General features: G+C 34.4%; 1 protein-coding gene across 6 annotated transcripts in view; it reads left to right on the forward strand.

Annotated features, from left to right (window-relative positions):
• The window catches only part of CCPG1 (cell cycle progression 1), an 80,294-nt gene that overhangs the window by 58,336 nt on the left and 4,466 nt on the right, over positions 1-17,492 (forward strand). For 5 of the 6 annotated variants that reach the window (XM_037833887.1, XM_037833891.1, XM_037833888.1 and 2 more), the window contains 5 exons: positions 666-870; positions 2,927-3,022; positions 4,844-5,098; positions 11,684-11,805; positions 14,144-15,549. In XM_037833887.1, coding sequence (XP_037689815.1) covers positions 666-870; positions 2,927-3,022; positions 4,844-5,098; positions 11,684-11,805; positions 14,144-15,549 — 2,084 coding nt within the window. The remainder of the gene's footprint in view (positions 1-665; positions 871-2,926; positions 3,023-4,843; positions 5,099-11,683; positions 11,806-14,143; positions 15,550-17,492) is intronic. The other variant, XM_037833892.1, reaches the window with a different exon arrangement.

The raw sequence follows: 17,492 nt of genomic DNA on the forward strand, positions 1-17,492 counted from the left end.
CTATTTTGACTCCAGATTCAGTGAGATGCCAATACTTTAGAGAAGTGGTTTCTTAATAATGTGTTAAAACACTATTATTTTAACCTGTAATGTAATTTTCCTTGGAAATAAGTTGCATTCTTGAATTATATTGAGAAATTAAGCTTTTAGGGTTCATATATAAGATGAAAGTTTTTTAAAATTCAGAACACTAAATCTTGTCCTTTGAAGTTTTACTTCTAGATAAAACTAGGTAGCTAAATGATCACTATAAGGCATAGGTGTTGGAATTTATTACATATGTAACCAGGAAAGTTTAATTAGTTGTTCATGGGCTCCCTGACTGCAAAGTTATGTTTAAATAAACCCCTAGAAGTGGCGACAGGAATGACACTTTTCTGGTTGATAGGGAGCAATGGCAGGCTGCTTGGCTTCTGTAGCCCAGTAAGAGAAGGGAGTGGTGTAGCCTGATGCTGAGAGTCACCAAGGGTTTTGATGGTGTTTTCAAGCTAAAAGATTAAGTCCTCTCCTGTGTAGTCCTTTCATATTGGGGAGGAATCGTATCTTCTGTTTTAACCTCAAACTACCATAACGCTTAGTAGGTAATACTTTAAACTATGTAGAAGATATAAGGTTGTTGAATAATTGTTGAATTTACCATTTCTAAAATTAAGATTCTTCTTCAGGTAGAGGAAGAAAAGCCATCTGAAGACAATGTCTATTTTGGAACTGTCAGTGATGATTCTGATATTGTTACCCTTGAACCACCTAAGTTAGAGGAAATTGGAACCCAAGAAGAATCTCTAATTGTCAAAGAAGCACAGAATCCAGAAGACTTTAACATGGGCTCTTCCTCTAGCAGCCAGTATACATTCTGTCAGCCAGAAACTGGTAAGAACTATATGATGATATAAAATATACTGATAAAAGAGACTTAAGGAGCCCTATAACCACATTTTATTTAATGGCTTGTTTTCTAACCCTGAATCTCAAGTTTTGAATATTTTTGGGTAAAACGCAAGAAAGTTTTTTGTAAAAACTCTTATATCTAGAGATTTCCTAGACTCTGTGGCCTAGGGCACACCAATCCTTTGTTATAACAATAGAGACAGATCATCTTTTTTCATTACATAAAAGATAAAAACATGTCTTCAAAGAGATGATGTCTCAGACATTCCAAAACATATTTGGCATTTTTTAGATCTTTAGAAGAGTGGGAGATTGAGCGATTATACAAAAACAGGAGAATGTTAAGAATTTTGCTTACAGTAGAACAAATTTTATATTAACAGAAATAGTGAAAGTTCTTACTGAAGTCTCTCCTATCCAGTAAGTGATTAGTCATTCAGCAAGCATTTATTGAGTGCCTACCACATGCCAAACGGGATTCAAGGAGCTGGGGATACAGTAGTATCCCAAAGCCCTGACCTTTGGATCTTTCATGTTAGATTGTGCTACAAAAATGTACCTATTATAATCACATTCTTCGTACAGTTAATGCCCATTGTTCAGATTAAAATTTAGGGATTAAAATGTGAGTTGCTGAGCTAATTCCTTCCATAATTCTTTGGCTCAGTTTTAGGAGTGTATAGAATATCTTTCTAAGTGATACAAGATTTCAGACTTAAAATTCCTGGAACATAAAGAAATAAACCTATAATTAACCATCAGTTATTAACCCACAATTATAGCTTAAGGTGAATTATGGGAGAGACACCTTAGAACATTGCTAATGATTCTAGGAATTTCCTAATTTGAGGGAAATACAGGAACATCTGTATCTCCTGATGGAAATTTCAGATAATTTTCTTAAGATTTTATTGTTCTTAATATTTACATTTGTAACCAGAATCAGACAAGGTAGAATTTCTGTCATTCCAGATTTAGCTAATGAAATGTCAAGTGGAGATTCTTAGCTATCTCATTTAAAGATGAGTTGTCTTCAATTAGTATATCAAGTAGTTTGTCTATAAACAAGAGCTTGAAAATACTTTATTCAAACATCTAAATTCTCATCTGGCACTCTTAGTGGTCAGAGTAGAATATATAGTACATTCATTTATGAGGGCTTTATTAATGCTTGATTTTAGAATCCTTTTTGGTCATCAAATTTTATCACTTTTTAATTCAGGATTTATGCTGTATTCAAGTATTCTCCCTCCACCTCCCAAATATAGATGCTGGTTTCATTTAAGAATATTCCTGGGCCAGATAAGGGAGTCAAATTGAAGGAGGAAGAATGCAGAAGGGTGTAAGCAGACATTTTAGAAACTGACATTACACAATGTTGATATTTTGAGGAACTTGAGGAACTTGGACACTTTAATATCCATTCTAGTGTTTATCTTCTTTCTGAACTTGGCTTTCTTAGGGGAGTTTTGAAGATGCAGTTAAAAGGAATATTTTATTAGGTGTATTTTTTATCTATTGCTATCCCTTCCAAAGGAATTGTTTCAATAAACAAAATGTAAAAAAAAAAACAAAAAATGGAGTTTTCGACCATGTTGAAATACTATATACAAATCACTTGCCATTAGCTTTTTGTTCTCTCTCCCTTATCTCCATTCTTTTTTTCTTGGTTTGTTAATTTCATGCTACCCCATTACTTACTTTATTTTTTCCCTTTCCCTTTCTTCTCCATCTTTATAGGATTTCAACTCAACTTTTTTATTCTAAATTAGATTCTTGTGGCAATGTAGATATTGTTGATTTAAGAACACTACCCACTCCCTCCTAGAGGACCCTCTCCCTTCCCCAAAAGAGCGATTTGGTAGTTGTAGAAAAGTTTATATTATAAATATGTTAAAAAGGCACAATTGTTAGATTTTGATGTAGCATAGATAACAGCGTTAAGTGGTATTTAAAAGAAGTATTTTTAATTCTTTTTTCCTGTTCATTCTTTATAATAAAGCTTTATACATCTTTTTTTCCTGTTTATTCACAAAAGAAAGGTGGTGGGAGAAGCTGTGGAAGATTCCAGAATGCATAAGGGGATGGGATGATCAGCTGAAACACCATGTTCCTAGCCAACTCGCTTTCCAAGGTGGCGTGACTAATTCTGATCAGCTTTTCTAGAGCTGAGTGTGCCTAGTCACATTTACTATTTATCTAGTGTTTTACAAATACCTGTTGTCATCTGTGATACTCTAAACAGGTGTTCAAAATTGGTCTTGTAAAAAAGCTGGCTAAGCTTATTGCATGACTTTGCATTGCTTGCATCTTGGACTGTGGGCCAAATTAAGCTTTAAATAAAGACGTGTAAACATCACAGTATTTCAGCTATCATACTTATGGGTTAAAAAAGATGGAAGCATTAGATAAGGATGTGAATTTATTAATATGGGTTAGATGGTTTACTTTGATTATATAATGAAGGCAATGTATAAGGTAGAATTGAAAATTTATTTAAAGAATATAGACAAGTGGTTTGTTTTTACATTTACCTGTCTCAATATTATGTGAGAAAGAGTGACTTAAATACTTCCAGCCGTGATCATGAATGCCTTTGTATTATGTAATGCTTTGTTTAAGTCTTCCTTTCTTTCTCTTTGTCCAAGAAATGTAACCTCACTGCTGAGGCGACGGCATCTTGGGAAAACTAGTGATCAAGAATAACCAGATAAATATGATGGGCATAAGGGTCATGGCCAAAAGATCTCTCAGTGGCATCTATATCACTAAATATTAGGAATATTCATTCATTCAATAGTGCCGTCTGTCTTTGTGTTTGTTGTTGTAAGTGTGAAACTTAACTGAATCCTTCATAATACATCTTTGAAAAGTATTGCCTAACCTAAAACACCAGCTTTCCTGTGGCATGGATATCCTGTCTTCTGAAGAACTGTTTTGCTTTTTTAAAGCATGGATGTTTGTTGTGTTAGAGCCCCTTATATAAAATTCAGGTTCACAATTTACCCTTTTAGTGCTTTTCTTTTTCTTCTAACTAGTCTATGGAAGTTATTACTGAGTGATCTAATTCTTCTGTGTCAACATATAGTTTGTTGATATATGAAACAGTGTTAAGAAATTGTGCATTAAAAAAAAAACGAAGGTGATTTTTCCAACGAATACGTTTCCCAGGCCTTGAGATTTCTTATGGCATTTTTTTTGTTTATTGTTCCTTACTATTCTTTCCATAAAGCAGCAGCACCAGACTAGTCCTTAATATCGGAGATAGCTTTTGTGTCACTTCCTCATGCTGACATGTTTACTAGAGGGTGAAATTAATAACCTTCTAGTAAGAGTGGCAGTCGAAGGGAAGGGCTCATCTGACTTCTGGAAACCTAATATTTAAACTATAGTACTTTGAACTTTGATTATGGGCAAATAGGATGGAAATGAAACTAGGGACTAGATACACCCAAGGATGAGTTTTAGTATTTGTTGTACATTGTGAATCACAGGAACTGCTTGTATAGTTTCCTGTGTTCCTTAAACAGTTGAGCTTAAATTACCTGTTTCAAATTGAATGAACTGCTAGAGGCTTTTTATTCCTTCCCCAAATAGTACTTGTTCATATGGCTTAATGGCAATGAAATTTAATAGGCTATAAGAATGAATGATTATTATTCTAATGGTATAAACTACAAAGGGATTTAAAAAAAAAAAAAAAAAAAGAGGTAGATAAGCCCTTAAAGGCACAGAATATGCTTAGCAGACTCTGTGCTCCACAGTTGAAATCTTTTATGTTTTGGCTTTATGTTGATAAACTTGAGTACTTGTGTTTTTGTTTTTGTTTTTTTTTGGCTGTTTCATGTAAAAAGGCATGTAGGGATGGTATTGATTAATTCTAAATCATATTTACTGGGAAAACTTTTCTTAAATTTTTAAGACCTAACTACCTACACTTTTCTTTTTAAAATAGTATTTTCATCTCAACCTAGCGACGACGAATCAAGTAGTGATGACACCAGTCCTCAGCCCAGTCATGCCTTTAGACGACGCCGTGCTAGGAAGAAGACTGTTTCTAGTTCAGAATCTGAAGAGCGGCTACTTGCTGAACGAGAAACCGAACCTTCCAGGGAGAAGTTGTATAAGTACCAGTTCAGCAGTGGTCTCAATAAATGTGTTATACTTGCTTTGGTGATTGCAGTTAGCATGGGATTTGGACATTTCTATGGTAAGTATTTGAAAATTTGTTTTATATAGACTGACATTGTAGTGTAGGAGCAATTAAATAAGAGGGATGAATTCTGGGATCTTTTTTCAGTGCCATCATTAATTAAATATTTGACCCCGGAACACTTGCAACCTGTTTGAGCCTCACTTTTCTCATTTGGAAATGGGAATAGTGCTACCTATCTCAAAGCTGTTTTCAGTTATTTGAGGTAGTAGTTATTTATTTAAGAAATGTAAGGATTAGTGTAGTATGTATGTTTGTGGCTCTTTTAAAATGATAAACAGCAGATTAAAAATCTGAAATGCCCACCATTAGACAAATCATTTTAATTTAGAATCACAATTAAGCTCATTACAACTCTGTCTTTACAAGGAGGAATATTTAAATCCCAGTTGAAATAGTTACATTTGAGCACAGTAATTAGTGCTCATTTTTTCTACTGAAATTTCAGGCTTTATGTAAGTGTATTTTGTGACCTTTATTGCTGCTTCCATGAGTCATGTGAATTGAGAATATATTCATTTTGTAGTTTCTCTTCATAGTTTACTCAGTATTGTACTTGCCAGTGTTTATGTGTATTGATTGTCTTATTAATTCAAAGCCCTTAGAAGTTTTGGTTGTGAAGAAGAATTCCATGTGGTATTTCTTTTTCATTTAGGAGACTCACAATTGAGTCTCTGACTTAAGGTATATATTGAAACAAAGACAGGAGTGTTAGACAACTGAAAATTCACACACTATGCTCTACTAGAATTTTGAAATAAACACATTCAAAAGAAATATGTCTTAGATCTTGTCAACTTCACAAATGTTAGTTTGCCTTATATTAACTATTTTGGTTTGTTGGTTTATATATTCTAGTTTAATTTTTTGAATATTCCTTTTTTGCTAGCTCCTTGCAGTAGAAATTGGTATGCTAACAAAGAGACATGTTTAGCATATTTTTCAGAAAAGGGCTAGTTGTAATTAACTTTGGCATGTAAATTAGAAAAATAAAGTGAAGAGTTAATAAACTTTTGTTTTTTACTGATTAAGAGGGAAGCAGCTACGTGGGTGCCTCTTATTTTTTTTTTTTTTATTTTTTTAAACCTGCGTAGATTGCAGCGCTGCCTAACCCTGTTTCTGTACAAAAAATTAGAGCCCACCTGGTAAAGTTGTTTGTTGAAACTAATTTGGATTGAGCATATTCTGTTCATTGGCTAGCTTTTTAAGTACTTTTAAAGTATTTTAAAAGGTTTCTGTTTGAGGGGAGTAACATTTTCATTTATAGTTTAATTTAATCTGAAATAATTTGTTCATATAACATATTTATCTATTTTTTTGAACACCTGCTCTGTGCCAGCATTGACTTAGGCACGAGGAGTACAGCACTGAATAAGCCAGTCCCCTCCCTTTGTTCTAGTGGCACGAAGCGATTTTTCTGTTTGCCTTTGTTTATAATTTTGTGGATTAACAACCCTCTTGAGGAAATCCTATGTTCCTTTCAATTCTAGAATGCATCGATTCTCACACTTCCCACCTTATTGTGATCTTCGGTGACCATCTGTAGTGAATCTTTATAACTACATAGAAACATGTCTCTGGAGCTTTAGCCCAATATGTGGCCATCCCTTGAGACTTTTAGTCCCTCCCACTATTAAAAAAAGTTTTATTTACTTAATAACATAGGATCTAGTAGGTCAGAAGCCTAAATTTTGGCTATTATTTTGTAATTGCCATACCTAGGTGTCATGCTAACAGTCATTGATCAGTTAATAATTATAATTGAAGCTGAATTTAATCATTAAATTTTAAGTTACTCAGGTCAAATGTACCAGATATCTTCAAAGATTAGTAGCGAGGGAAATAGGTAGTGAATACAACTTCCACATGTATTTACATCCCTTCATTCAAGTGTATTACCCTCTCAGCTTATCACTTACTTTGCAGGCACACAGGTTTCTGTAACATGGGACCAATTATTGCAAAGCATGCATGTTCCTTATACAGAGATTAAAGAATGACACATGCCTTATGTTGATTTATGGAAAAGATATACTATTCAACATACTATAATATAATAACTTCATGAAGACAATACTTTAAAGCTCGAGTCAGTAAAATGTGTTTCTTCTTATATCTGACTTTATATTAATAAATATAAGTACTTAGACTCCTAATGGATGCCTGATTGAATTTGATACTGAGATACTATAAATTGTATCCTCCTTTGACGTTTGTTGTAATGAGATTTGATTTGAAATAGATTTAATTTTTTTACTATCTGGCTGGAACAAATGTGTCAATATGTTTTTTGAGTGTGATTTCCCCCCCTACCCCCCACAGGTAAACATGAAGGTAACAAAGAGAAGATCTTATTTTATATATATATATTTTTTTTCACTAAAAATTTTTTTTGGATGTTGACTTTTAATATTAATCCAGATTGCATTAAAAACCCAGCAGTTGCATGACCTTTTGACTGTTTTGTAGAAAGATCGATTAGAGAGGCTTGCTTTCAAAATTGAGGAATTATTTTAGGATTTTGTTTACTTGTAAAATTTGCTCTGATTATATTTAATAAAACATTTTCCTGTACTTTTTTATATTTGCCTTTTTAGAATATGAAAAACCTGAATGACACATAGTATGAAGTAATTCTATATAGAAATGAGATTGGTTTAAAAAACATATATAAGAATTTACCTGAATGACGTTTAGCTGTTCTAGGTCACTACTTAAAGGAATTCCCATTTTTTTCTTAATTCTGGTTCCAATCTCAGCACTTCTAAGAAATCTTTGGAGTTGCTTTCAGAGCCATCCTCCACCATGAAGTCAGTCATTGCATCCCATAATTAGTCATTTTTCTTTATAAACATTTAACAGAAACAGTCTATCTAAGTGAATCACTCCATATATTCACCAGCCTTGGCTCCACATAAATTTAGAGTGTTGAATCTATGCTGGAAGAGAAAACTAGCACGAATCAGGGTAGTAAAACAGTGTTCTTCAGGTATTTGGCACTGTTTCCGGTTCTTCAAGTACTTCAACAGCGATTAAATAGATGTTGACCAATGGAAGCAGAGGTATAGTTGTATAAAAACTCTGCAGATGGTCACTTCTAAGTAAGGAAAGAACACATATTTGGTCTTGAAAAGGCTACTTCACTTTAGCTCTAACACATTTAGAAATGTGAAGGAGAGAAATATTATATGTAAGCATACATTTTAGTTTAGAAACACTGTATGACCTCCTTTTTTTCAGATATTAAGACTAAGGAATTACAAATACCAAGTCAGTAACAATTGGTGACACAGAGGACTTAGAGTTTGCCTGGTTCCTCAGGGTTATCATTGTGCATGTGGATCATCATGCCAGCATGGTATAGGACATACTCGTTAATGAACATGCACAGAAGTAACCCATATTTTTAATTTAGATAAATATTTAAAGCCAAGTACCACAGAAAAGGTTTTTAAAAAATCTTGATGCAGGAAGCACTTTCTTACTCTTTGATTTATTTATAGACTATCCATATTCTAAATATTCAGGGGAATTCAGTTGATTTAGTTTTTCTTACAGAGTTGCTTTAACTATTAATAGGCTGCCCTGGTCTTTAGCAGGCAATAGAATAGAATATAACTAGATGATATAGCAGTTAAGAATTACAGCTCAGAAGATACAATTATTAAGTGGAGGTAGGATTTGAGCTGGGCCTAGTCTAAGCTTATGATAGGAAGGGAAGGTGGAACATTACTGCAATGGAGACTATGATAACCTGAGGAAGAAGTAAACTTGCTGGATTTGGGAACAGTGAGAAGACTGTGACTGTGCTATTGCATAATGGGCATTTAGCAATAATGGAATATAAGGTTGGAATAGATAGGATTCTGTTGTATTGTAGAGCATCTTAGAATCGAGAGTTTGATTCGTAGAGTGAACTGACAGCAGTATTTTTAGAAAAAAAGTACAGGAAGAATGAAAGAGTAAGTGGTATGGGAAAGACTAGAAGGCAGCTAGGAGGTTTAATAATCCAGATACTTGGTCATGAGGGCCTTGACAACTATAGTGACAGTGAGGATAGAAGGAAGGTTGAGGAAATGAGGGACACTGAAGGAATAATGGAAAGTAGGACTTTCAGCCTGGATACTTGGGATATTGGTGGTTTATTGAATACATTCCTGAAAGTGTGCTAGCTGCTTTACTTTTTTTTTTTTGTTCAAAACTGTTTTTTGTTTTTTTGTTTTTTGTTTTTTTTATCTTCATTTTATTGAGACATATTCACATACCACGCAGTCATACAAAACAAATCGTACTTTCGATTGTTTACAGTACCATTACATAGTTGTACATTCATCACCTAAATCAATCCCTGACACCTTCATTAGCACACACACAAAAATAACAAGAATAATAATTAGAGTGAAAAAGAGCAATTGAAGTAAAAAAGAACACTGGGTACCTTTGTCTGTTTGTTTGTTTTCTTCCCCTATTTTTCTACTCATCCATCCATAAACTAGACAAAGTGGAGTGTGGTCCTTATGGCTTTCCCAATCCCATTGTCACCCCTCATAAGCTACATTTTTATACATCTGTCTTCGAGATTCATGGGTTCTGGGTTGTAGTTTGATAGTTTAAGGTATCCACCACCAGCTACCCCAATTCTTTAGAACCTAAAAAGGGTTGTCTAAAGTGTGCATAAGAGTGCCCACCAGAGTGACCTCTCGGCTCCTTTTGGAATCTCTCTGCCACTGAAGCTTATTTCATTTTGCTTTACTTTTTGTGTTGGATATTACTGGTAAAGAGTTTTGCTAGATGCTTAGGTAAAGAGTTTTGCTAGATGCTTAAGTAAAGACATGGTGAGCTCAGTTTGGTTTGTTTTTACCCAACTTTACTCTAGAATGGTTAAGGTGTGTGTTTGACGTTAGATTTTTCAGGAAGTCTTCTAAAAAATTGTGCCGAACAGGCAGCTGGATATACTGACTGGAAGCTCTGGTGAGAAGTTGAGACTGTCTGTGTTGATGAGAAGTCTTATAGGAGTGATAGCAGAAACTATGTCAGTGTATGATGTTAAGCAGAATTTGTAGACCTGACCAGAAGACCAAAGACTGTGCCTTGGGTGGTAACACTTGACTGTTAGGCAATGAAGATGCAGGGAAAAAAACCCAGTGGCTGGTTAGTCAGATTGAAAAAGGCCACATTAAAACAGTCATCAAACATATACTATGTGTGAATATTACCTTGGATTCAGGTCTTAACAGATAGTTTTAGGATACTTTTTCAGTGGGCAAAGGAATTCCTCCTCTTAACAGTTTGAAATAGGAAGAGGTTTTCTGTAATGGGAATTGTGGATAAATTCATTTCAACATTTTAAAAAAATCTGAGATTCTTTTGAGGAATTTGATAGTGTGGCATGAAAATGTTAGAAGTAGAAAGAAGTTTCCCACTTTGATAAACTGAAAAATTTAAAAAGATGTGAATCCTAACACAGAATATCAGAGCTGTTAACAGGCATTTAGTATATCTAACAGTTGTGTCTAATTTGGTAAAAGTTTTCTTTCTAGTGTTTTCCAAGATGTTTTGAATAAATTAAAACAATTTTTATAGCAATAAGGGAAGAAATAGTAAGTTATCATTACACACCCTTTTGTTGCAAGATACTGTGTTGTCTTTACATATTTGTGTATGTATCAGTATGTAAGAACTTCGTGAAATGTATTTTGCCTTGTTTTTGTTTGTGATTTGTTTTTCTCTTATGCATGAAACATGTAGCAGCATGTGAACAGCATGTCTTGGTAAAAGTAACATTTTGATTTTTAGAGTGAAAATATTTCAGAATCCTGGTTAGTTTAGGATTCTTTTATCACTGCTGGGATAGGGATGGTGGTATCCAGTTTTGGTGTCTCTGCATGGTCTCATGAAAAAAGAGCAGCAGTTTCTGTCACTTCAGGTTGGCCCACAGAATGTTGGCTAGGGGACATAGCAGCAGATAGCCATTTGAGTTGTACTTCCAGCAGTACTTCTGTTTAGGTATTTCCCTGCTATACTTTTTGGGCTTTTGTTAGAAAGTTATATCATTTAGGTATAATACAGTGAGAAAAAATATAGAAGTTCATTTTTATTTTTCCTTATTGACTATAACCTGTGAATAAACATCATTTTTTGTTTCTATGTCTGTGGAAGAGGGGATGAAACACTTACCTACTTCAAAGATCCCCCAAAACAAAAACTTGGAATGCCTTTAATATAGTAGGGTAAAAATATTACATAGTTTTTCTTTGTTGGGTAACGTGGGCTGGCTTGTTTTAATCAAGATGATAGTGAAGGGCTTAAATGATTCTTGGTGTATGCTATAAAATAAATTAACCTACTAGGCCTGGTTTACATTATGATTAACATTTATTGCCATTTGATGAATGGGTTCCATGAACTTGCACTTATTCTCAGTTTAATCAATTTTTATAGGACAGTGAAATGCTGATACTTTGGGGAAAAAAAAAAAACTGTCCAGATCAAGTATTTAGATGATATATAGATTAAATATTTGAAAAGATTAGTAGTCATAATATGTTAGTTATGTATCTCTAATAAAAATTTTCATTTCAGGTACAATTCAGATTCAGAAACGTCAACAGTTGGTCAGAAAGATACATGAAGATGAATTGAATGATATGAAGGATTATCTTTCCCAGTGTCAACAGGAGCAAGAGTCTTTTATAGATTATAAGGTGTGTACCACTAACAAAGGAAAAAATTGTGATAACCACAATTTTTGTGCTATTTAGATACAAGTGCAGTGCAGATTAGTAAATCGGTAATAATATTGGTAATTGTTAATTGAGCACTATGTCCTATTCATAGCAAAAGTACATCATATGCAGTATTTCTCTTATTTCTCACCACACTTCTGTGAAGTAAGCAAGTAATAATTTTATTTTATAAATGAGAAAGAGGTTCAGAAAGGTTAAGTAAATTTCCCAAGGCTACCAACTGGCAAAGTTGGATTTGATTCCAAGTATCTGACTCCAAAGCACTTATTCCAAACCACTATGCTATATTATAATTAATATTTCTTTAGAGCTAAGCAAAACATTTTCAGTCAGTGAGAGGAAAAGAGTTTGTGGTCATATAGCCATAAGATCTTCTTTTAAAGTGTCAGCTAGTCCTTTTGCTCTGATTCCTGCTAGTTCTGTTGGAAGGGGAGCATGTTATGCTTTCCTGCCTAAAAGCTACCTATATCCAGCAGGACTGTACCATTCATTTTGTCTAGTTACCAGGCTGGTTTCCTATATAGTTCTTCCCTAGGAGAGGTGTAGTGATTGTAGATAAACTAAGGCTAGAAAAGTAAGTTGTTCCTTTCTCCCTCCATTCCTCCATATTTCCTTCACAATTTATGTATGATAGGGTTATGATTGTATTTCTTGGGAAGACAGAATCCCATTTGACACCTAAATTGTATCTTTCAGGGAGGAATTACTGAAAATAATTGTTAATAGTGCTCTTTTCCCCAACCTAGAGCAGCGAATGTTATAGAAAGAGTAGGCATTTTCTTCTTCGCCACCATGGTTTCTGCTTCCATAGGGTGTTGCTGGCTTTTAGGAGACTTGCCATGCATAGATCTTTACCAGAACAGTTTTTGCAGATCTCGTTTCCAGCTGTTAAGTGTGGTTCACATGTTGAAGATCTCCATGGAAGAACTGTCCAGCATCTGTTTATCAGTCACTTGTTCCAAGATTATTGAGTTTTCTGGATGAGGAATGTTATACCCTCCAGTCACTCTGGCTTGCATATGCCTCTGCATTTAAAGATAGTGCTACATGAGTGTTTTTTACTCTGTAGTCCACAGCTCTTGCATAGATGAGACTGTTTTCTTTCATGCAGGGAGAGTAGATGAAATGACTGTAGTTAAATTTTAATTTCTTCTCTGAGGATTAGTGAGCCAGGCAGCAAAGCAACCATTTCAAATGGTTATTTTTTGAGTGAAAAATATTGTCAGTCTTTTAAAGGACTTTTTTTTTCTTGTTTCTGTAATCACTTACTTTGCTGGTCTGATTTAAATGGAATAACTAAATTAAGTAAAATATAACTATCATTTTAGGGATTTATACATTAAGATATTTTAGCTGACGGAATAATGCTATCCATGAATTTATGGTGTTACTGTGAACCTGTTGAAGCATATTGTTTAATATTTCAATGTTTGTTAATGCATATGTTGAAAGAAGAATCGTATCAGTTAAGGCTACCTTGAACTGCAGTAAAATTCTGTAAACTTGATTGAACATGATTTCTCACTAATTCAGATGCTGGCTTTAGAGCTACATGAGTAATCTGGATTACATTTGCTTCAGAAGTTTATTTGAAATTGAGGAAATTAGTTACAATGTTGTCAAGATTCAGCCTGTCCTCTGAAGTGTTTGTAGACCTTGGGATGATTTACTTGCATTTATCTAGAAATGTTAACTTGCATAGGATTATGGTCTTTCAAATAAGACTAAAATTATTGAAATGTTTCTTCCTTCAAAGGGTGTACTGACTACACACAAAATCTTTTGAGGCCTAAAGTCAGCTCTAGCTGTACCTTTAAACATAATCTTTCCCACCTAAGGATCAGAAAAGCCTTTAGCTGGTCTAACTTCTCCAGGAACCTCCTCAGGAGAGATCGAGTTCTATAGTCAAAAAAGCCATCTTTTCTTCTTCTGACTTGTAAATGGGTCCAGAAACCAGTGAGGATTTCTTATGATATGGAAAACATTAATCAGTAGGATCCCTATTTATTTAAAAATCCTATTATAGATAAACCCAGCTCTAGCTAACTTTTTCCTGTCTTTAATTTCTTTTCATCATGTTATTATTCTTAGTTTGATATAGCTCTCTGTTGTGCATTTCTTGCATACAATCCTTGTATTTTCCAATTTTTATACTATTGAAAATATTACCCAGGGGATAGTTTCTCCAGAAATAAAGATACTGAAGTATACTAGGTAGTTCTTGTACATTAAAGATATAAATTCAGCTTTTAAAACACTTGACCATTTTTCTTTCTTCTTTTCCAAAAAAAACTAGTCATTGAAAGAAAACCTTGCAAGGTGTTGGACCTTTACTGAAACAGAGAAAATGTCCTTTGAAAGTCAGAAAAAGAACCTTGCTACAGAAAATCAGTATTTAAGATCATCTCTGGAGAAGGAAGAAAAAGCCTTATCTTCATTACAGGAAGAGCTAAGGAGACTAAGAGAACAGATTAGGATACTGGAAGATAAAGGAACAAGTACTGAATTAGTTAGTGAAAATCAGAAACTTAGGCAACATTTGGAAGAGGAAAAGCAGAAAATAAATAGCTTCCTTAATCAAAGGGAGACTCTGCTGGCAGAAGCAAAGATGCTAAGAAGAGAACTGGAGAGAGAACGACTAAGAACTGTTGCCTTAAAGATGGAACTTCAGCAGTTAATCACTAGACAGTCCTATGGTGACCCATACTCTCCCACTGTATTGGCTGAAAAAAAGGAAATAGAAACCTTACGGGGAAGACTCACTGAGCTGGAGCAGAAGCTAACATTTGAACAGCAGCGTTCTGACTTGTGGGAAAGACTATATGTTGAGGCAAAAGATCAAAATGGAAAACAAGAAACTGATGGAAAAAAGAAAGGGGGCAGAGGAAACAGTAGGGCTAAAAATAAGTCAAAGGAAACATTTTTGGGTTCAGTTAAAGAAACATTTGATGCCATGAAAAATTCAACCAAGGAGTTTGTGAGGCATCATAAAGAAAAAATTAAACAGGCTAAAGAAGCTGTGAAGGAAAATCTAAAAAAATTCTCAGATTCAGTTAAATCTACTTTTAGACATTTCAAAGATAACACCAAGAATATCTTTGATGAAAAGGGGAATAAAAGATTTGGTGCTACAGAAGAAGCAGCAAAAAAACCAAGAACAATTTTTCGTGAATATTTACATCCACAGAGTAAGGCAGCTACACAAAACCAGAACAGTAGAGGCCCTACTATACAAAGAGAGGAAAGGAAAGAAAAGCCAGTTCAATTTGAAGGATGTGGAAAAAATACAAATTCCCAGAAATGCAGTGCTGAACCTCAGTGTGGTAAAAATTATCATTCTTTGAGAAAGGCTTGTTTTGGTGTATTTGACTGCGCTCGACAGGAATCCATTAGCCTTTTTAATACAGTGTTGAATCCTGTAAGGATAGATGAATTTAGACAATTAATTGCAAGATACTTATTACAAGAACTGAATGGTTTCTATCATTGGAAAGAACTTGATCAATTCATCAGTCAGTTTTTTCTGAATGGTGTCTTTATACATGATCAGAAGCTCTTCTCTGACTTTGTTAACGATGTTAAAGATTATCTTAAAAACATGAAGGAATATCAAGTAGATAATGATGGAGTGTTTGAGAATTTGGATGGATATATATATAGACACTTCTTTGGTGAAACATTTTCCCCTCCATATGGACCCAGGTCGGTTTACATAGCACCATGTTATCATAATAGTTTCTAACATTTATAGTTTGGATAGCATTTTTATCATTTGATAAAAGTTTTCTTGGAAGGTTCCTATTTGTAAAAAACATACTTTATTGCCGCTGGGAATTCAGGAGAAGTTTAAAACATAATTTTTATATTATAACTATTACAAATTGCAGATTTCATATAACAGTTTGACTTGGGCAAGTGATTTAATTCTTACCTTAAAGAATCTGTGAAGGAGATATGAAATCCTATTTTAGCCAATTTTGCTTCTCTTCAGTATAGTTTATATGAAAAGATAATCACCTTAAGTGCAATTATTTTCATTTAAGGTTTTATTTATATACTCACTTGGGGAGGCAAGGATTAAGCACAAATTTTACTGTGAATTCAGAAGAGCTAATGTATAACAATTCTAGTTTCTCACCTATTTTCATTTGCCCATTCTGTTTACCAACTTAATTATGGTATTTTTATTACATTTTTTACAGAATTTTTGTTGATAAAGAGGAATGATCAAAGAGGCAGACTTAGTATGCCAGAAGTTCTGTGTGTGCTTCCTGTATACATAACTTTAAAAAATAACTTTTTGCCCATCATTTATCAGCTTTATCTTGTAACATAGAACTTATCTAATTTTGAGGTGTTAGCTTCCTTTTTAACCTTTGAGAGTTATGTGTATATATATATACACACACACATAGATTTATATATCTTTTTGAATAAATGCGTTGTGTCTATAAAATAATGAGACTGGTTCTGATATCTTTAGTCATTAAACATATCTAGTTCTTATAACGAGCAGAGCAGTATTGAGAATGCCCTGAGGAAACAAATGAAAAATTTTTGCTGTCAGAGTTCACAGCTGGTGGAGTTATGTAAACCAATAATAAAGTCTAAGAGATAAAATGAAGGTACAAATATATGTTTACGGTGACCTCAGGCTGGAGATGTTCGGGAAGGCTTTATGAGTGAGATGGCCTTTGAAATGAACTTTCTGCAAACTGACTTTTGAAGGAAAAATGGGAATTTGCCAGGCAGATAGGGAGGGCATTCCACTTAAACTTCGTTTCAAAAATTTGGAGATATGAAGATAAGCCAATTCAAGGAGGTAGGGTAGTGCCAGGGGTGATTGGAAGAAAAGATTCAGATCATGAGGGGCCTCATTTTATGCTTAAAGGATTTGTCCTGCAGGACATGGAGAATCTGAAGGATTTTGAGCTTGAGTAGAATAAGAATATATTGCATATTAGATCACTGGCTGCAGCCTGGAGGATGGATTGGAAAGGGAGGAGCTGGAGGGGAGGTCTTTGAAACAATCCAGCTCTTGAATATCTGAACTAGAACAATAGTAGGAGTGGAAAGAAGGACACCAATTTGAACAACGGGAAGTAACATTGGTGATATTGGTTGTGAAAGAGAATTGGAAAGGGACTGTGATATCCAGATTTCTGGGTTGGTTCACTAGTTGGATGTGATAACACCAAGATAGAAGAAGGTTTTGGACAAGGGAATTGGAGATGAGAATTTTGTTTGTAGGTGCCCATTACATCCAGCTGGAGAGGATGCTGGCCATTGGTTATATGGATCTAGGACTCCCCATATCTAGTTCTGAGTGTGCGTGTGTGTGTGTGTTCTAGGTTGGAGATACATTATCAGACTCCTGGGAAATACATCTGTGGGGTTCTAGAGAAGGCTGAAAAGAACAAGACCAGAGAAAGTGACGAGATCCTATTCTCAAGAAAAAGTAATGTCCAAATATGTCAAATGCTTGGGGGGTGGGGAAGATGAGGACTGACATTTTCTTGGCTCAGGAATTGAGTGGCCGTGGATGGCATTATGTACTGTTTCAGTGTAGTAGTAGTAGTGACAAAAGCCTGATTATAGAAATTGATGAAAGCAGTAAATGTAAGCACTGCTTACGAACCTTAGTC

The sequence above is a fragment of the Choloepus didactylus genome, chromosome 4 (assembly GCF_015220235.1).
Source record: "Choloepus didactylus isolate mChoDid1 chromosome 4, mChoDid1.pri, whole genome shotgun sequence".
NCBI lineage: Eukaryota > Metazoa > Chordata > Mammalia > Pilosa > Megalonychidae > Choloepus > Choloepus didactylus.